The sequence below is a fragment of the Epinephelus lanceolatus genome, chromosome 15 (genome assembly GCF_041903045.1).
Source record: "Epinephelus lanceolatus isolate andai-2023 chromosome 15, ASM4190304v1, whole genome shotgun sequence".
Lineage (NCBI taxonomy): Eukaryota > Metazoa > Chordata > Actinopteri > Perciformes > Serranidae > Epinephelus > Epinephelus lanceolatus.
In genome coordinates this window covers 34,871,221-34,897,411 of record NC_135748.1, presented here as the reverse complement: position 1 = coordinate 34,897,411, position 26,191 = coordinate 34,871,221, and the positions used below count along the sequence as shown (strand labels likewise).

The following is a 26,191-nucleotide window of genomic DNA, read 5'->3' as shown; positions in this document are numbered from 1 at the left end:
TTTTAGAATGGATCCCACTCATTGTTTTATAAATGAGACTCCAGGTTTCTCAACACATCATTGCATAGCAACAAAATAATCACAGCTGTTCACTTCCTGTCAGTGGTTTAAATGTCATGGCTTATTGGTGTATACTATATCAGTAATGTGGAAATGTACGCTGTGATCACTGCAGGACAGACTCAAGGTTGACCGACAGATTCAACAGTTTGTGAAAGCTTTATTCATTTAAACTGCAGAGACGATGGGTCTCTATGCTGACATTCACAAATTATATATATTAAAAAAAAAAAAAAAAAACTGTTCTTTCTGGACACTACTAAAAAAATTAAATGATAGTATGCATTAAGTGTTTTATTAGTATCAAATTAATAAACTTATTTTGAGACATATCTTCCCGCTGAAACAGACACGTGTTAAGAGACAGAGCACCCCACCGGCTGAGGCTGCTGATAAAATACAAAACCAAAATGAAAAATAAATCAACACGAGACGAGGTCATGATACAGCAGCAGTGATAAACTAAATTAATGCCAGACTCAAACATTATCACACAAGAAAGCTGAAATGAACCACCAACTGAGATGCTTGCATGTTTATGTTCACATATCAGGGCAGTGAATGCAACATATCGTCAGAAGCAGAATCACAGTTTCACGGCAATGCCAGGAGCTTGCGTTACAAACAAAAAAAACAAAACAACATACCTATCGACATTTTGGGGAATGAAGATCATTCCCACCTAATCTTGAACTGCTGTGAACACTCAGGTGAAGCACACGGGGAGTGGATGGAATCATGACATGGCAGACAGCTGGCACAGGCCACAGGGTGGTGACGACAACCATCACAGATCAAAATGTTTTGCATCACTCTGTGTTTCATCAAATTGTGAAGGGGATTTTAAAAGAGGGAAATCATGAAGTAATAAGAACACAAATAATTCTCCTGTGGAAGCACATCCAAACTAACAAAAAACAAATCAAAGCCAATGACTGAAGATCTTGTTTCAAAAGAAGCCATGTAAAAAGGTGATTTCCTCCCCTTCAATTTAAAAAAGAAAAAGAAAAAACCATCACATGCCACCATACAGTCTATAAGACGGCCTACAGGTGTGTCAATCTCAATGTTTGCTGTCTGCAGACGCAGAGCGGGAACGTGAGCGGGAACGAGAGCGGGATCGAGATCGAGAGCGGGAGCGGGACTGTTTGTTTTGAGCGGGAGCGGGTGAACGGGAGCGAGACCTGGAGCGGGACTTGGAGCGAGACTTTGACCTGGAGGGGGATCTGTCAGCGGCCCTGCCCCCTCCTGACGTCTTCTTTTCCGGGGTGCGGCTCGCGGACCTGGAGCGGCTCCTGGAACGGTTGCGGCTCCTGGAACGACTCCTTGAGCGGGAGTAGCTGCGGGAGCGGCTCTTGCTGCGACTGTTGGAAGAGGAAAGTCATTTTTAGGATTCATCCTGTGGCATTATACAGTTTGAATATGTCTCCAGTAACAATGCTAGAAACTAAAACATGACAACCATACATTTGCAATATCATTCAAACTGTGTGGTATTAATAAAGGTAGAAATATGATGTACAATAAATAGGTAAAAATAATGCTGTCCAGACATAATAAACCTAAGCTGACACTCTAATTGTTGTGAGATTCTCAAGAAAGACCAGATAGTTTGTTTTATTTCCTGACAGACTGCAGTATTTTATCAGGAGTACTCCAGAATACAAGTCCACTGATTGTATCTTTCAGAGCTGGGGAATTTTCAGATTTCCAGTTTTTGAGTATGTTTTTTGCTGCAGTGCTTGCAGACAGGCTTAAGTACTTCAAACGATGAGTCATGCTGAGGGAGCTGACATCACCCAGTACCTAAACCTTAAGTCAATATGAGATTTCAGAAATAACTGATCACATTTTGCCTAAAAAGCCTTGAGGACCTGAAAGCTCCAGGGCATGTGAAGGAGGGTCATGGTAGATATTCTACATCTGACACATGGCAGAGACCCCACTAAAAACATCTTAGGAATATTTCCCAAACTGTTTGAAATATTTCTGTGCCAATCCCAAAAAAGCGTGGAGTGTGTCCAGTTTACTGATGCATGCAGTAATGTGAGGGGTGGTGCAGACAGTATGTGATTACTATGGTAGACTATCATGCCTGGATGGAGATAAATACAGAACAGGATGGTGTTGTCTGTTTCCATCTTAACAAAGCGATCCATGATGCTTCACTTAGAGTATCTGTGTGCTGCGGTTGCACTCCTATGAGATATCATTTTCACTTTGTAGGCGAGGTTTTAAGCTGCAGCTCATTCTCTGCAAATCAACGTACTTCTGTAATCAATGATGTTGATTAAATCAAATTACCCCAGCCCTACTTCTATGATTGGGGGGCACAAATGTGCAAACACATGTGGCACCATTTTAGCATGAGTCTTATAGAAAAATAGTAAAAACCAACTCACCTTCTTCTGCTGTCCTCAAAGATCTTCAGCTTGCGTCCATTCAGCTCTGTCCCATCCAGCTTGGAGATAGCGTTCTTCATATCACTGCGGGATGCAAACTCAACCACTCTGTGTAAAAGCAGAAACATTCATTAGGACCAAACTCTGGAGACAAAGACTGTTTGAATGTTGAGAAGTTTGACACACAGAGGTGCTACTCACCCTTCATTTTTGTTGGGCCTGTGAGCGTCCACAAAGGTAACTTCACCTGCTTTTCTCATCAGGTCTTTCAGGTCCTGTTTCAAAGCATAAAAGTTAAGATCAGTGACAAATGTCAAAACACGAGGTGGCAGTGAGAGCCTTTTCAGACCTGGAGGGAGAGAAATGAGCAGGCAGCAAGAAACCAGCACACACTGAAACTTGGGTTATCTAATGCTGACGTTTGTCACTCTGTGATAAGATCTCATTTCAGTGGAAGCCATGTAAACAAAAGAGCCACTGAAAAAAATATTTTGTGTAGACGAGTGTTGCCTTTACTCAGTGTTAAAAGCCCCATTAAATGGCTCCATGAATTGGCGTCAGCAAATAAACAAATTCAGCTCCATAGTAAGACACTTGACAGGTAACACATCAGTTTAGGTTTTAATGAATTCAGGTTTCAGACTTTATGCTTTTCTTTTGTGCAAGGTAACGTTGAATTTTGAGTGTGTGAGATAAACCTGTGTATTTATTGGTGGTAAATGAGAATAGTACCCTGGTAGGTGGACAATGTTTTGTTCATATGACCTTTAAAAATTATTTGGCTCACAAGTCTTTAAGTGTTTACAGAGTAAAACTGCTCCCTCCCATTTGAGACTGTAACTCTACACCCCTTCACCACCCAACCTGAACAAACCCAATCACATGAGTTTTATGCTACTTACCGCTCCATACCCAGGAAGATATTAGCATAGAGCCACTTGTCCAAATAGCAAATGGGAACCAATGCAGTGTTAAGCCCTTGAGAAACGACCTCGGCCTTGACTCAGCATCCGGCCTCCACAAGTAAGGAACCACCAGAGAGCAAGTAGGGGGAGGGGTGTGCGCCCGACTCAACACCCCCCCAGCTCCATCAGCAACAGAAAAAGACCCAAACGGGAGAGTGTAGGGACCGTGGATTTGAGGGGGGTTACAGCAGTCGGGGGTGCCAGCCCACAGAACCTCCAGACTGTGGCTACGGACCTCCTAAGGCTACCGTATCCTGCGCTAGACCACTTTCACCCGCTACGGGGCCCAGCCAAGACTTTAGACCGGCGGCAACTGCGTGTAAGGAGAGGCACCAAATGGACACTATTCAGAAAAACAACCAGGAGAGGGCGCTACACACTTCTTGGCACCTCCATGGAGGATGTGCATTCACCTCTGATATAAAGGAAACCATATCAGAGCAGCTGTTAAAAAACAGTTAAAGGCTTTTGGTTAGAAATCAGCAGCTATAATGTGCTTCTGTTTGAAAAAAAGAAAATGTAGATTGAAGTTAAGTTTAACTAAAAAATAAAATAAAAAATAAATTTCTGGGGGCTTTCTAGTGTGATTGGCCAAATGACTAATATGTTTTTATTTTTTTGATTTCTAATGTTGTCTGACTAGAGACAAATTGACCCAGCCTGATCAAATGAATGCTGCTTCATTTTTAAAATATGTCATTACAGGGTGATAAATACATTTTTTTCCTAAAGCTTGTGTTGTACGATACATAAGGAAGCTCAGTAATCTCTTACCTGCCAGCTAATCCGTGAAGAGAGGTTCTCCACAATGAGCCTGTGGTCTGTCCGTACTGGAGGGCCATACCTGTCCGATCAACACAAACCAAAAGATGACTTTAATACAACATTGTCAGTGAAAAGAAGACAAATGTTTTACCGTGGAAGCTGTAAATGTATCCAGACCCCTCTGGAAAGCAATCAGTATTAAATACAGGCAGTGAAATTCACCTGGATTTATTCTCATGGCACAGACAGCTTTGCTGCCGTTGTGTTTACCCTCTATCGGCCTAAAAGCTCTGTCAATATTTGAATTTGATTCAGAAGTGGAAAAACCGGTTCACATTAAATCGTCTGATTTTATCTCTGTTATTGCTGCTCAAATGAGGGAAACATCTTTTTGTACAGGCGTTTTCTTCCACATGAATGAGCCTGAGCCTCTCTTTTTTTTTTCTAATCGATTGTTATTATTCGTGTATTTGCCCTGCCATCACAGTTCACTGCGCTTTGACTTTGGCACACCCAGATCAAATGAAAGAGGATGCACTGTACACCCTCACTTTACAATCAAGTGTATGATGACTAATCAGAACCAAATGATAAGTAAAATAACTTGTGTTCTTCTAATATGGGCAAGAAACGATAGGATGTTTTGAAATTTAATCATTTTATTTACTCAGAAATATATTTTAAAAGATACAGCACTGCTAATTTCTTAGAAAACAGTCCCTTCACAATTTATTTGTAAGTGATCCATACTGATATATAATACAGCAACATTTAAACAAGGTTTTCTCCTGGTAGTTATGTATCAAACACAAGATTTCACATGACTGTATATGTGAAAATATTTAGAGAATTAAATATTCAAACACCAGGGAACAATGATGCAATAAGAAACCTGTAATATTGGTTTTTCTGTGCTGGAAATTTGACAAAACTTATTAGTGGACACTTGAGGTAACTAGATCTGTTTGTTATAGCAAGTGTACCTGGATCCACTGCTGCGAGACTGGCGATAGCCGCCACCGCCACTGCTGCCGCCACCACCGAAACGTCCCATTCCTCCAGGGCCGCCACCTCTTCCTCTTCTGGAGCGTGCATGCTCGATAGTGACCCTGAAAAGAAGAGCGAGAAATTCTTAGGATAATACAGTCAGATAAATAAAACAAGCTACATGTTTCTAATATGTCTACTAATATGTCCATGATAGAGTGTGATAACATGGACATGAAAATCCCATTTATGAGGTTTATCCCGTCTATGATTATATTCAGGATATAGTGTTTACATGAGCACAGAGAAACCAGGATATTCCAATTCCCCATACACATCACAGTTTCTTTCAGAGTACTCCATCTAGCACATCTGGGGTTCTCATGAACAGAATATGGTAATGCTCAGACAAATTAACGAGATACTCCAAAAACCTGATCATGAATGGGTTTTTCATGTCCATGTAAAAGCACTCAGTGGTACAGTGCGGTTGTTATTCAAATAATACTGTGTGGGCTGACTCAAATAATTAATAGGAACAAACTAGAAAGTCTGTTGTGATGTCATCTAGAGGCAAAGCATTGATAGTGAATAACAACTGCCAAAGCTCCAGCAGCACACAGGCTGGTGATTTGACTGTGAAATGGGCAGTTGAAATCTGGACAAATTACCTCAAACAAATACTGTGTGTAGCCACAGATTCGGTCAGTGATTCAATGTCAATAGTTAAACTTTGAACAGGGTTGTTCTTACTGATTTATCTCTTCTTTTTTGGAAAAATCAAATTCAGCCTTTTTTCCACAGGCAAACTGGATGATTTGCTGCCAAAAACAAAATCACTGCACCATCTCATATACTCCACATTAAATTTAACATGGACAATACTGTAAGCTAGTTGACAGCTAAAAGAATATAGTGCATCAAAATAACAGTAGTATACTTGTATATACTCATTGTAACTTAATTCTGCCCTCTTTCTTTTTGGCAACAGATCCACCATTTAGTCTGTGTGAACGTGCCAGATTAAGAGGCTCAGAACAAAGACACCATGCAAGTTTCGATTCTTACCTTTCACTGCACAATTCTTTGCCATTCAACTCGTACACAGCGTCATCTGCATCTCTGTGGTCATCAAATTCCTGAGAAGAGACAAAAACAAAAGATTAGTTATAAACAGGAAAACTCGATCAGAACTCATACACACAAAGTGGTCAGTGATACTCACCACAAAGCCAAATCCATTCTTCAGGTTGATTTCCCTAATCCGTCCATATCCCTTGAAAAACTTCTCCACGTCTCTCTCTCTGGCGTGCGGGCTCAAACGGCCGATGAAGACACGACAACCATTCATTGTTATCCGCTGAAATGAGAAAACACAAGAACGGGTAAACATCAAGCCAGAGGAGGAGGAAAAGTGGAGTAAATATAGCTTAATATTTGAGGCTTCAAGCTCAGCGTGTTGACCTCACTTGGCCCAAAGTTAATTATAGACACTTTACAGTATGTGCAGGTTACAAGCTTGATGAGTAACAGATCTGCTACTGATGAGAACTGCAGACCAGATGGCAGACGTTGTGTTCATGACTTTTAAAGTTGTGCATCACCATTCAACTTAGCTGAAGGTTCAAAATTTGCATCCAGAACGAAACTCTGTTTTTAATCCATGAAAAAGGTCAAAGTAGTGTCACATAAAACTAGACCCAGACTGAAAACGACTCAAGTGAAACTTATCAGACAAGCCAGCTCTGGTCTAACCAGTTTCACCTCACCCATTGATGCCTACACAAAGGCTATAGCCAGGGTACTGGTAATATATGCAAGTGGCTGCTTGATCTGCTTTACTCACCAGCCCCCCCAAAAAACAATGGTTATCTATTAAGGGGCTAGTAGATTTTTAAATTATGCAGCCACAGTGGCAGATGGATAGACAAAGTTAATTTCCAACCCTAGCTAATGCTCAATTTTGATGGACCTGCGTTGGAGAGGTGTTAGTTTAGGAGATTGAACTTTTATTTGAGGTGAACTGACTTAGACTCTAAGTAGTAATTTATATTAATAAGGTGGGCGAAATGTTGAAAGCACATCTCAGTATGACACAACATGATTGAGTAGCACCATAAACTCACACCACGGGCTCGAGATGCTTATTAAGTTAATTCTGTGCCTCCATAAAGCGGATTCAAGTAATGTTAAATTAGTCAACTGTCTAACGAAAATATTTTTAATACATCTACCCTTAGCCAACAAACAATCCGTACAGAGTGAGGACTCTCGGTCGTCACATGATAGGCCCAACTGCAGCCTGCTAACGTTACAGCAACATAAAGCTAGCTCTTACTACGAGGACACACCGAGATACTGTTGCCATGTTACCGTCTAAAATTTCTCCGAGTTAACGTTAACGCCTTAAATTCGTGTGTCGATGAAATGAAGAAATACTAAGTTAGTTAGATAAAAACTAACAAATACAATCCTGTTTCAGCTGTCCAATATTAAGCTAACGTACGCATCTCTACATTGCTTAAAAATAATTTCGCCTCTTGCTCGGTTAGTCCATAACGGTTGTTAGCTCGCCTCGAGGTCGACTTCAGTTAGCTAAGGCGAGCTAGCAACCAACCGTTAGCTACAAATACATTATCAACTGCTCTGAACACATAAACACCAAAATTAGCTCAAATACAACAACATCCAATTAATACAAATATTCTACATCGACTCACTTTGATTCTCACCTATTTGTTTTCTCTGAGCGTCTCTGGTTTGGTTGTTTACGTCACTGGTAAGCTGCCACTTTGACTGAGCCGTCTCTCTGCTCTGCTCGACTTCTTTAAAATGGCGCACGAGTCCAAAGAGCAGGGAACAGGAAATGCTGCTGCCTCCAGGTTGCCAGTGTGTGGGGTTGCTCGTTAACTACGGCGGTTAATCTTTAACGCAGGTACAGTCGACGACTTTGCCCTTTTTGTTAGTATTACACCGACTGTGTTGACTTATCTCAGTGAAATAAACAACAGCGTCTTTAGTTAAATTACATTATAATATTTTTAATCGTGAAATAATAAGATTAACAGTTAAATTTCTTCAATCATCAAAGGGGGATTCAGAACGGATTTGGCAACCCACTTCACAGTTTGCATTGCGATATTATATGATATTATATGATATTATATTATATTGTAGTGTATTATATTATATTGTAGTGTATTAGTTGATATGTCTGTCTCGTTCTATTAATTTAGAAAATGTTAATTTTTTTTCTTCCTTTTTTTGAAAAGGTTTTTCTTTGTTTGCTTTTTTTTTGTTTTTGTTTCTGTGGCTTGTCCAATAAGAGTGAAGTTCAATACCTGACACATCAAAGTAAAAATACTTAATAATACTGGTGCTTATAAATATAAATATATATTTATATATCATGTAACTATAATTTATCATATAAAATTTAATATTAAAATAATAAATAAAACACTAAAAGTCCTGCTCATGGCCTACTATTGTAATATTTCAAATAGCCAATAATTATATTATATGACAAAAAATTGAATTTCACCTCAGGGATTAATAAAGTATATAAATTTAAATCAATTAAAAAATTATATTATATCGCTATACTATATTATATTATACATTTTATTGGCTCCATTGATATATCTACCAAGTTCTTTTTATCTATAAATTGTTAATGTCTAAAATTTATTATTATTATATTTTATTTTTGTATTTGGTTAATCAGTGAAAGTGTAATTAAATATCTGTCTTCATCATACTTATGCTGAAAGTCATATACAGTCAGGTCCATAATTATTTGGACAATGATACAGTTGTCATCATTTTGGCTCTGTACACCATCACAATGGGTTTTAAATGAAACAATGAATACCTGCTTAAAGTGCAGACTCTCAGCTTTCATTTAAGGCTTTTTATTATTATTAGTATTTATTCTAGTGAAGTAAAATCCAGTATAGCCTAATACACCCAGAGATGTTAATCATGGTGTATAAAACCATGGCAAAATCTGTAATGGTTGACAAATTTATATTGTCTTAAATTACCCATATTCTACAACAGAAGAAACAAAACACTCCTGTGTTATTCTGTCTCTTTATTCTAGTACTATATCTTCATTCTTGAAATTGTCTTGGGTTAGGAAAAGGAAATACAGGGTTATGGTTGATACAGAACAATAGAAAAAAATACCTGTCTGGTCTGCTCTGCAGAAAGTGCCGGAGACTTTTGAGCATGGATTACTGATCACTGTACAGCTCCTGTCAACTCAAAATATACCAAAGAGTCTGAACACAGTACACGTGGTGAAATGTAAGACTACACTGAAAATAAATAAGAATGTAGCTTATTTAAGAACATGACGAAGAAGTCAAATGATTCATTTGCACTTTCAACCCCCGTTTAACAAAGTGTTCAGCAGGAGTGAGATGGCGGTCACTGTTACAAGTCATGTGATTTCCTTCCTGAGAAAGGGGAGCTGTCCATGAACACACTACAGCAGGAGGGATGGGACAAGATTAAATCACATGTTCACTGAGCTTTGCATTTTAAAAAAAGCAAGCGACATGAATTTAAATGAGTAACCAGGAGCCGATGTTTGTCATTATAATCATTATAATCACCACCATCATCGATAGCAGAGGGAAAATAGTCATTAATGGGGTTGTTTACCTGCGTTTAACCTAAAACCACAATAACTTTATGACATCATATTTTCCCTTTATGAGTATCCAACATTCTTACTGCAACAAAACCTCAGAAGTCACTTCTTAAAAAGGTCTGTTAACGATGATTAAAATGCTTCGTATCTGTAAACACATCACAGTTCAGTTCACAGTTGAAATAAACCAAACATAAGAATACTGTCTTAAAGGAAAAGTTAGATTTTTTGAGGAAATACTTTCACTTGTTTTCTTGCTGAGAGTTAGATGAGAATTGATGATTGATACCATTCATGCCTGTTGGATAAATATGAAGCTTCACGTAGCAGTCAGTTAGCTTAACTTAGCCTGGACACAGGGAACTAGCGAGCTCCGCTCTGTCCAAAGAAAAGAAAACAATCATCTGTCAAATTGTTGTTTTTAGACTTAATTTTCAAACGAGATTTGAGGTGTTAAATGGTGAACTGTCAGTGTGCTGGTAGGATTTTGTTACCTTCGGACAGAGCCAGGCTAGCTGTTCCCCCTGCTTCTAGTCTTCATGCTAAGCTAAGCTAGCAACTGGTGGCTGTAGTTTCATATTTACTGAATGGACGTTAAAATGCTGCCCACTTTTGCTGAAAAAACGTTCATATAGATTGACTGTGCACGCCGCTTATTACAACTCTTACCTTGCATTATTGTGACGTTGGAATAATCGTGAAAATGGATAACTAGGCGAAAATTTTGGTACCCAAGTTGCCAGATTGATGTCATATCACACAAAAAAAAATGGTGGACAAAAGTAAATGTTTGGTATATCGTAATAAACTTAATCAATTCACATGTTGCACATTAATATTCGCTCACATGTAATTTGCAATATGGTATCAGGTTGTAACTGACAGTTCCTGTAGATCTAGACTGAACTAGATCAGTTAGAAGAGTTATGCATTAGCATTAGTCAGGTAAAGCAATATTTAAGTAGTTTAAGGGGACATACTGGTGCAGCAACAAGTCTGGGATGAAATCACTTCGTACACATCTTCTGTGTGGCGTCCATATTGTTTTCACATTATGACTTAAAGCCCAGTTCAGACCAAAGATTCATGACGAGACGAGTTGAAAAAGGCAACTACTTCCAATGCGCGTTCTGCAATGTCCTAAAAACCTGCCGGTTCACACCAATGCAACTAGATGAGACGGTGTATCATCTCTATGCAACAACTCTGTACCTCTGTTCTGATTTCCAGCTTTTCGGGTTTATTTTGTGGCTGAATATAATTTGTAGATTCTTACAATATGAATGAGGATAGTGATAGTGAGATACTGGCTACAGCTGCATTTGTAGTAGTGATGAAACAGTGAAAAACAGAAACAAAACGAGCATCAGATGGACTGTATCCATGATAAATATGCCACAATAATATAAATAACCAGTGTTAATTAATCAGTCAAAGAGAATGTAGCAAGCCAATTGGCTGTTGAAAGCGGTGACGATCCTTACGTTCTAAAACCACTTGCCAGTGATTTGACCAGTTGAGTTGCAGGTGACACCATCAGCCGACTTTAGTCGAGTTCAGACAGCTGGTTCACACCGCCGCAACTTTTCTGTGAAATGTTCTAAAATGGTTTCGTCTCTTTGTGAATCTTTGCTTTGAACTGGGCTTTAGACTCGTGAATAACCAAATTCGGAAGAACGTCTTGCCAACTCTGGAAATGGGACCATCTGAGAAGAACATAATTGCAGCATTAGTTAAGTTTATTGTAAGATGGCGCCCTCTAGTGGCTGTAGTAATTATTATTACGGGAATGGAGGTGTAAGTAAGGTGACGTAGCATAAAAAGCCTCAAAGTCTGTGTAGTCTTGTGAAAAAAAAGAGGAAGTTCCTGTAGCGTAGACGGGATTGGTGGCGGATTGGTCAAACAAGCACAGGACTTTCAACCAGGAATCAGCGCTGACTTCTTTTAATGACGACGTAGCATATTATGCCAGTATGGGGGTAGCAAACTACGCTAGTGACATATGTGACGTGACAAAAGTACTTATTCAAAGCTATACCATGACGGTTTTTCCACACCTAATCATATAGCTTTGTTGCCTAAACCCACCTAACATTGTTTCATAGCGCAACTGTGATCGTTTCATAATGTTAAGTACGTTTAAAGCCGGAACCATTGGGACGTCATATATGTTGTTTTTGAAGTCAGTGGAAATCGACCTATCCTGTGGTTGTTAAAATGGTACTGATCTTTTTATCTAACTTTCTGCAAGAAAGCAAATAAGTATATTTCCCAAAATGTAGAAACTATTGCTTTAAGGACTGTACTGTAAAGGAGAATACTGATTTTCTGCTTTCCTTTCTCATGGCTGCTCAGTCGTGATTGGTTTAAATGTTGAAAAAGGTGATAAGACCAGTATCACAGAGGAACATTCTCCGGGTGTAAATGTACATTTCCAAGCCTGGAAGTTATCGCACCATTATCATATAAAGACCATTTGGATATAAAAGCGTAGACAAAAACTGTAGTGGGTCACAAAGTCAATAATTGTCAGTGTAGCAGCTTTGCTTTCTTTGTGTTTGTGTCTCTGAGATGTTCACAGATTGTGAGTGGGCTGCCGGCAGCTGTATGAACAGCGACTATTTAAACTGAACAGTATTTGCCCTTGATTGTTTGTTAGGAACTGGTTATGCTGGCAGCCAGTTTACGGTTTAAGACGAGTCCCAGGTTGGATCGGTTGTTTTACAAAAGGAAAAGGAGGAGGAATACTTGATTGATAAGAAGTGTGGAGTCTCAGCTTAGCTTCTGTTCTTTCGACATGCAACATTTTTACGAGTTCGGACTGAACTCGAGGAACAATCAAATCCTCTTTAAACCCTCTAAAATGGCCAGAGTTAACTACTGCAGTTCCACACAATGAAGCAGAGTCAATGATATCAACTGAAGGCCACAGAGAGGTTATTGAACGAGAACTTGTTGAAGTTGAGCGGGTTAGCGGTTTTCCTGGTAACGTCACTATAAGTAGCCTCAGGTGTCTAGTTATTCTACAAAAGCAGCTCTGAAGGCAGGGCAGGGAACAAGGCTGACAAAGGTTTAAAAGTTCATGGAAAAGACTAATAATAATGTACTACAAACTTCAGATCTACAAGTGGTTGTTATGGAGTCTGAGCCACACTTCAGCGCTCACGTCAAAGTTCGTCGTCCTGACGTCTGTAGAAAGGACGGGCAGGGTCTCTGTAGGTCTGAAGTCTCTGGCAGCAGCTCGTTTCATGAAGAGGTGAAGTCTTCTTTTCCTGCCTCTTTACTCAGAGGACAAACAGTATGAGGTCAGCTGGTTGTTCAAGCCTACTAATGCCACTTGAGCCACTAGCAGAGATGGCAGGGAGGTCCAGAGGTCAGTGTATTTTGGGCAGTTCACACCCTCGTGTGGCGACAGCTGTGGGAGGAGCCGGTGGCGGCCGCTCCGGGCGGTGACGAAGGGTCCTCGTCACTGGACTCGTTGTGTTCCTCTTTGTGGAGGCCGAGGCTGATGTGGCTCTGCAGGGCGGCCGGGGTTAACCACTCCTTGGGTAGGCAGCTCTGCAGGAAAGGGATGCAGGAGCTGAAGTACGCCAGTCTGTTGACCCAGCGAGGGATTTCCCGTCCACACAGCAACTGAAAAAAGTCGGAATATGCTGATGTGAAACATATGGTTATATTCATCGGTGGAGCAAATATTTAGATCCTTTACTAAAAATACTCTTATTACAAAAAAGTAATTATAATCAGGAGAATGTGCAATATTCAGCCGTACTATGTGTAGTTTTCATACCTTTTACAGTTATTTATTGTCTATTATTTAATAGTGTGAGGATTGGATGGTTGAATGTATGGAGGATGTGGTGTTAATCGTCAGCACCTTACAGAGTAGCACTCCTAATTTCGTTGTGTTTTTTTAAAGGATACAATGACAATAAAAGGCATTCTGATCTGATTCTGATCACAGTCACCATCTTTGTTTATCATTTTAGCATAGTAACATATTTACAACTATTTACCGTTAAATACACAGTGCAGCCGATGCTGATGGGAATGTCTCCAGTTTTGCAGGTACTTCTCATAAACCAAGGTAAATTAAACTAAATGAAAAGTTAAGAGATCAGCTAACTCATTACAATTCATCCTGAGGAGGACATAAATGTAACAAAGGCAATCCATCCAGTAGTTGTTGAAGCATTTTTGTCCAGACCAAACTGGTGGACCCAATGTGCACTTGCATCAGCTAAAAATGTGTCGAGCAGATTTATTTTTCCATACTTGAGAAAACTCCCTTCAGAGCGACAGAAGACATTATACAACTGTTTTTAAAGGCTGAATTGTACTATGTGAAAGATGCATATAGTGCACATAGATTTTATGTAATTCTTATTTTATCTGACTTTTATTTCTGTCGTATTTTCCTCAGTTTTTAATATTCAATTACTGTTCCTTTTTTCTCTTGCCTCTGACTCTTTAGCTGCTGTAGCATGTGAATTTTTCCTGGTGTTGGATTAATAAAGTCTTATTTCATCTTATCTTCCTTATCATGACAACTAAACTGAACCTTCATGTATAAATTTGATGGGGTGTCCCTTTAAAGGTATGTCTGTTAACACACTTTCATAGATCTTTTTTATATTAAAGAATATTTTTGTGCAGCAGTTGCATTTAAAAGTGAGAAAGGGTGCAAATATAAAGGTGGAAGTATAAAAAAAAAACAGTAAACAAATATCCAAAGGCCAAAAATATAACCAAGTTTAACTGTGAGGTCGTATCTGTTGCTGCTTCTTGGTGAACATATAGAAATGTAGGACAAGTAACTTACTTAACTCACTTATTTATAGCTGTTACTGAGCACTGTTCTGTATAGTTTCTCAACAATACGTACATGTAGGAACAAAAAAAACATTTGGCAGTAAAAACGGGATCAAACTGACCTCAGACAGCGAGGAGGAGAAGTGGTTGCAGTTCTTGTGCATTAGATGGTAGGCGTTGCCTTTAAACTCTTTACCCAGCTCCTCCATGATTTTATCTATGTCCTCCTCTGTGAAGTCTGTCGTACCCAAAACAATGGCCTCCCTGTTTGTGAGCAGAAAACACACATCAGCACACTTATCTCCAACATTAACATGAACACCCCCTCAGTGTACTGTATGCTAATATGGAGCATGCTCACTTGAATTTGAATGTCTCTCCCAGTTCAGCGGCGTTCCCGGGATTGATTTCAAAGATGCCGCTGAAAGGGTACGGGTGGCCCCCGTATGCAAACTCTGTGTGGACAAAGATACAAAACACAGGTTAACTCTTTGAATGGAGGCACCAAACAACTGTAATTAGACAGAAGCCAGCAATTATTCACTGACGCACTGTGCTTAAATCATTAGGCCGGGCTAATTACAGGCCGCCCTGCACTGTATTTACAGCAGTATAATGGAAAAAAACAGATGAACACTGAGGGCACAGCATACTGAACAGAGCACCTGACACTGTCGGCTTTGTATCCTTTGACTTTCATTTGAATTTATACATTTTAACAACACACACAGCTGTTTCAGCCATATGGCTGGCATACAGCTACAAATACACTAGTGTGGGGAGGCAAGTCAGTGAGTATGAGGTAAGTATACAAAGTTATTTTATATACAACATGTTAAAGAAATTATTATGCTTAGATATATTAAGATTTCATTGTTGCCACATAAAAACTAGTGGTGGAAAGAAACCAAGTACACTGAACACATCACTTTTGTTTTTGGTCTCATTTTCACAGGTTTAAATTAAAGATCTGAGACTTTTTTCATGCACGCAATGGATATACAGTATTTCTCTCAAATTTCAGTCACAAATTTGTCACACCTGTTAGGTGGATGGATTATCTGCTCACTTACATGGATTTTAACAAATCTGCGACCAAAATTTGAGAGAATGTATCTGTTGAGTGCACAGAGAAGTCTTGGATCTTTAACATAAACCTGTGAAACATCAGAGCAAAGACAAAGTGTTTTGTTTCAGTGTACATTAGGCGGGGTACTTCCGCTTTACTTTAGTCTTTTTGTCTTCTTCTCCACTACAGTCCAGAGGGAAATATTGTCATTTTTATTCCAGTACATTTATTTGATAGTTTTAGATATTAGTTACTTTACAAAGAAACATTTGACACATTCAGCATATCCTGATATTATGAAATGGAATACACTGTTACAGATTAAACTACAACTTCATATTCTGGACAGTTGGTTAAAGGGACAGTGCACCCCAAAATTAAAAACATATTTTTCCTCTAACCTGTAGTGCTGTTTATCAATCTAGATTGTTTAGGTGTGAGTTGCAGAGTGTTGGAAATATCGACCATAGAGATGTCTGCCTTCTCTCCTGCATAATGGAACTAGATGGCACTCGGTTTGTGGCGCTCAAAGTGCCAAAAAATACATTTGAAAAACGAATTTCTTTTGACCAAACACATGGACGAGAGGCTTGTGACAGCTAGCTAGCAGTTAGCTCGCTCTCCTAGCACCACTGAGCTAGGTAACGTTATAGCTCAGCCGAGGAGGACGCCATTAATGTTTACATCTGGTGCTGTTATGAGCATGAGCATGAGCCTCTCGTTCATGAGTAGATGCACACATCCTTCTGTGCAGTGATACAGTTGGTAGGTGTAGTTCTGTAGAAAGAAAATAGTTCCTACATGAAACTGCTCACGACAAGGTCTGTGGATTATCTTGAGTAACTGGGTCATGATTTCTAGAAAGAGACATTGCTGTTGAGTTTTTCGAATTTATTTTTTGGCACTCTGAGCTCCACATGCCAAGTGCCATCTAGTTCCATTATACTGGAGAGAAGGCAGACATCTCTACAGTTGATATCTTCAGCACTCTGCAACTCACACCAAAACAATCCAGACTGATAAATAGCGCTACAGGTAAGAGGCAAAATATGTATTTTTGATTTGGGGGTGAACTGTCCCTTTAATCCAGTGGTTCCCAACTGGTCCAGCCACAGGGTCCAGATTTGTCCTTAGTCATTAGTTCAAGACCCACACAGGTTAAAATTTTCGGCGTCATACCTGCGTTAGGCTGTGCTGTCATGCTCGTTTTCTGTCTCTGTTTAGTATCTGTCTGTTATTGACTCACTTCAAAATAAAAGCTCTGTGCCAAATATTCACTGTACTTGCAATACAGTGTGTTTTTTACAAACATGACATGTTCGCGAGTCACTTTTGGACCACTGCCCACTGGTTAGGAACCACTGCTTTAATCTATAATAATCATATTTTAGAAAATGATTACATGTTTGTATGTGAAATTTTTATTAGATGTCAAATACATGTAATGGAGTAAAAAGTACAATATTTGTGTCTAAAATGTAGTGGAGTAAAAGTATAAAATAGCATAAAATAAAGTGCTCATGTAAGGTACAAATACCTCAAAATTTTACTTCACTACTGTACCTAAGTAAAATGTATTTAATTACATCCCACCACTATCTGTGAGTTATGGAATTAATGCAAACTCATTTATAGATCCCTTAACATCTGAATAAACTCAGTACTAAAACCTTTTAATTAAATCCACATTTCAAAAAAAATTGACATCTATTTCGAGTTGCTTTTAATCTGACAGTGATACATTAAACATGATTAAATTCATTCCGTCATTATGCAAATATATGCTGTAAGCACAAAAAAATGTGCAGAAATTCCATGAAAACGAGCGACTTCCTGCCCTGTGAGGATTTTTACTATCATCACATTTCACCGTGCACAGAGACAATATTTCTCGTTGCAAGGGCATAATGGAATTCCCAGTGATCTAGTTTCACGCTGGTTTCTGCCTCTCTTTTTTCAAACACACACACATACACACACAATGCAGAGTGAGTCAGTGGTGACTCAACCCAGAGAAATGGGGTCATGTTATTAGGAACACAATTCCACATTCCATTTTTAAAACCAGACTTCATCTGTGTCTGTGAAAGAAGCCTCGCACAGACCTCACCATCAGACAGTGATGCACAGGCCTGAGTCCATCCTGCTGTGATTCCGCTCTGACAAGCTGTAATGGGATTTCTCCCAGATATAAAGGAAATGAAGCAAAGGTCTTACCTCTGCCATAAATCTCAATGCCTGAGTGGAAGACTCCAATCCCCAGATTGGAAGTGTATTCGTTTATCCAGTACTGCAGAGAATGAGAGGGAGGAAGAGTGAGGAGTGAAGAAGAGGGATCAATAGCAAGAGTTATTTTGTGTTGTATCAGGACATAAACAGTGCAGCAGCTCTACAGGAAATATTATGACACTGTAGCCTTAAACAGCTCATCATACTGTACTCAGTCTCAGAAAAATACTTAGTAATTATTCTGACACATGATTGTGAGGAAAAAATAAGTTCAGGATCACAATGACTTCACTGCACTGCTGCTATTCAGCTCAATCTAATTTAAAAAACGTGAGCTGTTTTTAAGTTAGAGGAACAGTTTGACCTTTAAGGAAATATACTCCGCCTTGTTGAGAGTTAAATGAGAAGATTGATGTCAAATGTCAAACTATTCCTTAAAGAACTCCATCTGATAATGTGCTACAATACAACCAGAAGCCACTACAGACCAAAAGACAAGCTAACGCTGTGATTTATGACTTCTCTAATATTAAAAAGATAATATTCAAATGTCAGCCTTGTCATATCAACATCTTGATCACATCTTACGGCTACTGGAGATAATTTTTGAATAAAATTAAATATTATTAATCCAGATTATATCTACACTTGACCCACCTATCTAAAGTTGAATCATTCTGAAATTATTTCCTCTTCTCTTCCTGTGGACACTCTTATGTACAGTTGATGATGCTATTAGATTGGTCAGCAAACCATAGACACCACTCATTGTGCATTGTGCAACACATTTCCAGATGTGTTTTTGCCAACAAAGGCTGCCGTTTTTTTTAATCAAGACATCACTTTGTTTACACCACCATAAGGAGTTGTTTGTAAGGGATTGTGCCACCAAAAGTGGTTGTTTACACAGAGAGATTGCTGCATTTCCATTGTGGAATGTATACAAAATACAGTTGTTGTTTTTTTACAGATGCATCTCTGTGTTTCCAGGTGCATTTGTGCCAACAAAAGCAGTCGCGTTTTTATCAAGACATCACTGCATTTCACCAAAGATTGTGACCTGACAAGCGGTAGTTTATTCAGAGAGTTTGCTGCATTTCACCCAGGGAATGTGCAACAAAAAGCTTTCTTTTTCCAAGACATCACTGTATTTCCACCGGGCACTGGCCAACAAAAGTTTTTTTTTTTTTTTTTTTTTACCGAGACATCACTGCATTTCCAGCAGCGTTTCGCCACCAAAGCAGTTGTTTTTTACTGATACATTGCTGCATTTCCACTGGGGATTGTGCAACTAAAAATGGTTGTTTTTAACAGATGAACCTCTGTGTCTGCAGCAGCATTTTAGCATTTTTTTATTTATTTATTTTTTAAATCAAGACATGCACCACCAGAAGCAGTTGTTTATTCCCAAGAGATCGCTACATTTCCACCGGGGAATGTGCCAACAAAAGCAGTTGTTTTTTACCAAGATACCCCTGTGTTTCCAACAGGGAATTTTTTAAAGAGACATCGCTGTATTTCCATCATCTAAAAAATTGTGCCACCATAGGCAGGTGTTTATTCCAGAGAGATCGCTGACATTTCCACAGGGAAATGTACTACCAAAAGCAATTTTTTACAGAGACATTGCTGTGTTTCCAGCAGTGTTTTCTTAAAGACATCACTGCATTTCTACCAGGGATTATGCCACCATAAACTGGTATTTTAAACCAAAACGTAGTGTTTTCCTAACCATAACCAAGAGGTTTTTGTGCTTAATCCTAACCACAAGTTAACCACTTTAAGTTTCAATGTAGCCATTACATAATAATGTACAAATGTAACGTATCTGTGGTTCTCAGAAATGTACAAGGCCAACATTTATTCTGGCTGGAGTTGGAGACACCCTGGACTGATCCACTTCAAAGGCAGATATTAAATCAATCACACAGACACTCTCTGATCTATGTGACCTGCCAGTCTTTAGATGGCGGAAAATTACACTTAGAAATGATCCTGGTGATCTATGAGCCACCTTGCCGCCCCTTACTACAGACAATCAAGAGATAATTTATGGCAGGACCACAGCTCACTACCCCCAAAGCCCACTGACACTCCCACACCCTGAGACACCCCTGAGGAAACATGCTAAGAGCTATCCACACTGCCCCAGCTGTCCCCTATTAATAATAGAACATGTTTCCGGGCTCAGAGTGATACAATAAAAGCATATCCACCTCTTTACTTTGTGTTAACAGGGTCTTCTCATGTTTCTGCTGTGACTTTACCCCTTTTAGCTCTCTAGCTTTTACCATTTCACACCAGGAACACTGATGGAAATCTTTAAACCAGCCTTCAGCTTCCTGGAAGGAGTCAGTCCACAAGGACGAATTCTTCCAGCTAAGTGAAAAGAGATTGTGACAAGCTGACTATCAAATAATGCGACTTTGTGAGTCCTGCCAACATTAATGAAGCGTATTCAGTCATTGTTCTGCTGATATAAATCACACGTCTCTGATGCCTCAACTCTCTTGTTGCATGCCAGCACTGCTGCAGCGACCCTCCCTATGCAGATGCAGCATCCACCGCTGCACACATCCACCAGTCACATTGATTTCACATTGAAGGCGATCGATTCATCATCCTCCCTCCTTGTATGATTCACTCTCAGGCTCATCTTACCGCCTTCGTTCGTGTTTAATTCTCGGCAAAAAGTATTTAAGGCGGACTCTGACTGTCATTGCCCTCGTGATCACTTTCTCCCTCCTCAACAGACCCTGTGTGACCTGTTAAGTCCACACACTGGAATTAGATCAGCTGTTTGAGCAGCTGTCACTCCTGGCCCGACCGAGGTCCTCATCTGTGAGACAACTTCAGGAAACCAAGAGAGGGCTGAGACTCTGAACACTGCACCTGGCTCTGTGTCAGACTGTGTGAACATACATTTATATGTGTGAGTGTTCAGTCTCATTGTTGGCAATGTGCATATATGGTGCTGTCGTTTTACATTTGTACAGTTTACTCACATCTAGGAAGCTAGCAGATGAGGGCACTTGTTGAAATACTTGACTACAGGTGAGCAAAAAAAAAAAAAAAAAAAGCATTTGGAGAATTCAGCTTCATAACACGCAAGTGACTAAAAATAATTGTGATAAGTTGATCATTTCTAAATCTCTGCAGAGTTTTATTTGATTGTCAACTGCAGATTTCCTATAATTATTTTCAATATTTCATGGGGAACACTTTATCTCAATCACCACCCACCATTTCAGCATTTATAAATCTAATTAATAAACTATTTTAAATACACCGCAGGATACTTTTAAGCACATATGGGGACATTTACAGTGTTTACTCATGTACTGGTCAACAACTATAACTCCTCTCATGAAGCATCTGTAAACAGATAACGTGTGATTGACAACATAAAACAGTTGTAACCAAATAAACAGGGGAGGTGTGTTTGTTTAAGGCCGCTAAAAACATAAATATGGAATAAACAATGACATTAGATCATTTTTCAGAGAACTACCATCTTCATCTAAACATATAAATCAAGCAACATGACATACTGTTGAGAAAGGCTCTGTTCCATGGCTGTATTTTAATTATTACAAATGTCAGTGGGGTTTCGAATGAGGTTTTCTTCCTGATGAAACAGAGCCAAGAAGTTATGGATTCACTTCCACTCTCTATTCCCTCTTTGCTGTGGCCATTAAATGTATTTGTACTCATTAGGTTCCTCTCAATATAGCAGGGGTTCTTGCAAAACATTCTTGCGCCAACCTCGTCACATATCGACATTTGGTCATGGACTTTCCACATCCAGATACGATGTGAAAGGTACCCTGGGTGTGTTGGTTGATGATGTTCTAGGACACGTTGTCAAGTTCTGCCTGATACATGCATTGTCTTCTTTCAAAATACAGTTCTGTTTTTACCGGAAATTCACAGTTGACATACAGCCTCTTTCAAAATAAATGCACTACGTCAGTACACCAAAGCGAATTGACATTTTTCTGCCTCCAACAACTATCATACGTGGTTGGGTTTAGGCAACAAAAGCATGTGGTTAGGTTTAGGGAAAGAGAACAGGGTTTGGCTTTAGAATCTTACCGGATGCATCCACCGCTCTCACGGGTGGAAGTTGGTGTCTGTTGGACCCAACAACCACCGACTACCACCAAAACTTCCACATGCCCTACATGGACTTTCGTCACCTTAACTTTTGTTTGTGTCCCACTGCATTTCCCCCTGACGCCACAGAGTGCCACGAAACTATAATGGCAACCGACAGCGTATCATGCCGACGTTAAAGGACGGCTTTTTGGTCAGTGTCTGATGCCACAAGTCAATGCCCAAGCACTGGATTTCAACGACTTCGGAGTGAGACCGGGTTGGTTCTCAAACTGTGGGGTGTATTAAGCCACAGCAGGAGGGGTGTGGATGACCAGAGGAAAAATACAGAATTAAACAAAGTTGAATGAATATGACTTATGTATGCAATTTTTTATGTCACAAAAATTCAATGTGGATCCTTTTGTTTTAGTTTCTTCCACAATTATTGTTGTTATAGTAACAAATATTATTGTTAGGTGTGACAGAAAAAACTTTAAAGGACCTGACACACCAAGCCGACAGTCAGCCATCGCTCCACGTCAGTGAGCGTCTGTGGCCCTCGTCTGCACTAGTCAGCTTTTATTCAGCAAATTCAGCATTTTGAATCGGCATAGGCGACTGTGGAGCCCATTGGTGAATGAAATCACTCTGACTGGCAGTTAAGCTCAGTGCACAAGAACAGAAACGGATGTAAGGAAATGAAAGGGCTAAAGTCGAGAGGAAGTGAAACCAAAACAACCTTGTTATATAAGATAAGATTATTTTTCTTTGGCCACTGAGTGCTTTAGCACGTATGTTCTGCATTTGTGTGAAAGAAAATATAACTCCACACCAGCTGACAGCAGTCGCCTGTAATCGTCATACCAAAAGGGACACAGGAAGACTGTCTTGACGCTAGTTAGCCAGTTGTGCTCACGTGCAACTATTCTGCAGAGACACAGGCAATGTGAGGCGACGCAGCAGTGGGCTTTCATCGCCACTAGTTCTCTGAAGTCAGTTTGGTTTGTCGCACGACAGGATTTTGCCAAGTAGGACATGCTCCTGGATCAACATCCCACATCCCACATAACATTGAACAAAATCCTTATGAGCTACTGTAGGGTTAGTGTGTTAGCTTGCTAACTAGGTAGGCTATGCTGTTGAGTAAACTTGCCAATAGGCCACAATTTTAGCGCGTTAGCTTGCTAAGTAAGATATGCTAATGAGTAAACTTGCAAATAGGCTTGATTATTGTTAACAAACAAAGATTAAGGATATTATTATTTTCAGTTGCAAATACCTGTTGTGAACACATTTTCCCAGCCTACTTACTAACCAAGCTAGCACGCTAACCCCGCAGTAGCTCATAAGGGTTTTGTTCAATGTTACTGAAGATTTTGTTTCATTTTACTAACTTCAATTTGGAAAACTAGCTCAGAGGAAGCTTAAAGGATTTTTAAAGAAGCACAGGAGCAGCACAGAGATGATGTCAGAGGATTGTGATTGGTTGATGGCAATGTTGGTCCAGGAACAAGAACCACTGCTTTATAATAAGTTTTCATTGTCAGTGGCGGGGTCCGCCATTCAGGCACAGGATTCAAGTGGCATGAACACGAAGTACTTGAACACTTGTCCATTCAATTCTTATTATAATGATAGTTATTATGAATATGTATTAATTATGAAATACATCACTCTCATGACAAGAAAGCTTGTGAGGAAATCTCGTAAAGTGACCTTGAGTACGGAAGTTATTGTCAAACTGATATTTTCAAGGTCAAGAATGAACCTTGAGGCTCAACATGTTCTTAGGTATAAACAGTTTAATACATGTTTTATAGCACACAGCAGAGGGTGTCATCGTGTGTATCATTAATTATTACAGCTATGTTATATCATTCATTAACTATTTATTGGGCGGAAGTTTTAATCATTGACAAATACATTAATAAACACTTGTGTGTATCTGCTTACAGCTACATTATAGTGTGTTATATATATGCTGCATCCTAAATTCAAGGAGCTGAGTTACCAAAACACTTCACAGCTGTTTTGGTGTTAACCGAGTAGTTGTGGATTTACAGCAACATGTTGCATAATGTCCAAACAGGAGGCTGTTGAGCACTGCAGACTGAAAAGACCAGGCAGTGGGCACATGTCTGAATGAAGACCCTTGTCCTTTACTGGTGTGTGCGTGTGTGTACATGTGCATCATGTGAGCTGTGGGCACAGTGACAGAGGTCAGAGGGTTGAGGGAAGCTCTTGTTTCATTCGCTTTAGGTTCAAGTGTGTAACTGAATTTCTTATCTGCTTTCTTATCTTTTGTTGTTACAGTGTTTCACGAGGCAAACACAGCATTACAGATCAGAATTCAGCTTGACAACACAATGCATGTTGTCTGCAGTGAGCCAGAGAAGGACACGTGCACTGGGCAGATGGCTTTTCTTCAGCCTGTGCTCACTAAAGTCCATTGAAAATTCTTTTAATTTACAGTTTTTAGGAGTTACAGTAGCATTTGTTATAGCACTACGAAAATGATTCATTCACAACTGTGGAGTTATATAAACAGTCTCCTGCTGCAGGCACAAACTGCCTGTTTTGCATGTCATATTTGAGCTGGACTCTTTCCAACGTTAAAATAGCTGTGAAGTGCACTTGTGAAACAGGTGTGTAGTGGGTTGGTCATTTCTAGTGGTGCATTCACTTCCTCTGCTGGTGTCAGATTACAAATGGCCCCTGCCAGAAGCAGAAAATAAAACTGAATAAGAAAGTGTGTGTGAGTGGGATTCTTACCATATCATACACGTTAAGGATGACAGGTTCATTGGCCATGGTTTAACCTGAGCTGGAAAGGCAAACGTCCCCACCCTCCACGTTTTATGGTTGTCAGGACCTCCACACCCGTGTGAAGTCACAGGGCCACACGGTGGACAGCAGCAGCAGCGGCGGGCAGGCGTCTGCTGGAGGGATGGAGGCTGCTCATTCCCCCCGCAGGGCAACTACTGCATGGAGCTGTGCAGAGGCGAGCAAAGCCAGGAAAATGTCCCAAAAGAAAGAGTATAGCTTAGTCACAGAGCCATAGTGGCATGCAGGGTCAGGAAAGCATCAAACTCAGACCCCAGCAGGGCAGGTGCACCAGTGGACGCGGCCCATTTCCTGCAAAAATATCTGTTGTAAGAGAAAAATCGATGCTGGTAAGAGGTGAATTTGCAGAATGCAAGCACCCACAGCAGCTCAGATGCTCCTATCATAGGTGATAATGTGATCCAGAGCAGCGGACACAAAGGGCCTGCAAGTGTGGAGATCTGAAGCGGGCGCCCTCCTGTCAGCACGGGCGAAAAGGCGACAGCTAGGGCGGACCGATGTCGACGATGGAGGCGGAGTGCGGGCCATGTTCACACAGACGATGTCGGAGCAGCTGCGGGAGAGGACTCCTGAGCCATGGTGGTTAATTACAGCTGATGTGGAGGGGGAGCCAAGTTCACCAGCAGCAGCAGCATCCCCGGCCGGTGCTGCTCCTACTGCTGGTCCGCATCCAGCATCCTCTTCGTCTGGAGGGGCAAAACCTCCGCGACATGACTCCTTTAACAACCAGGGAACCGCTGAGTCGATCCGCTCCGATGAAGGGTTTTTCAGATGTGTTTCACAAAGTGCCAAAGCAGCAGAGATCCATCCGTATGGTGCGGCTGTTATCCTGCTGTCTCTCCCTCTCTCTGCTGGTCGGGACTGGAGCTTTGGATTACATCATATCTGCCTCCGAGGCAACATCCTCCAACAGCTGATGAGAGACGGAGCTGCTGGTGGGTGTACAGGAGCACATTTTGTTACAAAAGACACTACCACTTTACTATTTTTGTCAAACACGGTCCTGCTGTATCACACGCTTTATTTCCACCTCTCTGTTCTCTGCTGTTTTTAACGGCTGCTCAAACCGACCGTTAAAAACCGTTAGGACACGTTTAACTTTATTTTCAGATCCGTTGGCGTAAAATGTGTTTGTTTAGTTTCTCGAAGTCCCTTTTTATCCGACTACCTCTCAAATGGGTAAGTGAAAATTATCAAAATGTATATATAATTCAACAATACAACAATTTCGTGTATTATTTAGTGATATCAAATTAGCTAAAAAAATTCTGCTAATGTAACCATAATTCATTTTAGTTGT

General features: G+C 40.1%; 3 protein-coding genes across 5 annotated transcripts in view; 1 reads left to right on the top strand and 2 right to left on the bottom strand.

The window, feature by feature from the left end:
- The window catches only part of dmac2l (distal membrane arm assembly component 2 like), a 274,066-nt gene that overhangs the window by 101,120 nt on the left and 146,755 nt on the right, over positions 1-26,191 (top strand). The window lies entirely within an intron of this gene.
- Positions 201-8,071, bottom strand: srsf5a (serine and arginine rich splicing factor 5a). Of its 3 annotated transcripts, none has more exons than XM_033643043.2 (8): positions 7,912-8,071; positions 6,405-6,539; positions 6,248-6,318; positions 5,176-5,301; positions 4,202-4,271; positions 2,664-2,737; positions 2,463-2,570; positions 201-1,424 (listed from the first exon to the last, which is right to left on the bottom strand). In XM_033643043.2, exons 2-8 carry the CDS (start codon positions 6,528-6,530, stop codon positions 1,124-1,126), a joined length of 876 nt encoding a protein of 291 aa, XP_033498934.1. In that variant the 5' UTR covers positions 6,531-6,539; positions 7,912-8,071; the 3' UTR covers positions 201-1,123. The 3 variants fall into 3 exon arrangements, with proteins under 3 accessions (XP_033498934.1, XP_078031377.1, XP_078031378.1); XM_078175251.1 differs by having other exon boundaries at positions 4,202-4,281; positions 5,177-5,301; XM_078175252.1 differs by having other exon boundaries at positions 4,202-4,281; positions 5,177-5,301; positions 7,900-8,022.
- LOC117267260 (deubiquitinase DESI2) lies at positions 9,261-25,935 on the bottom strand. The gene is made up of 5 exons (XM_033643044.2): positions 24,820-25,935; positions 17,938-18,010; positions 15,013-15,106; positions 14,774-14,915; positions 9,261-13,472 (listed from the first exon to the last, which is right to left on the bottom strand). The coding sequence occupies exons 1-5, from the start codon at positions 24,856-24,858 to the stop codon at positions 13,233-13,235; spliced, it is 588 nt and encodes a 195-aa protein (XP_033498935.1). The 5' UTR covers positions 24,859-25,935; the 3' UTR covers positions 9,261-13,232.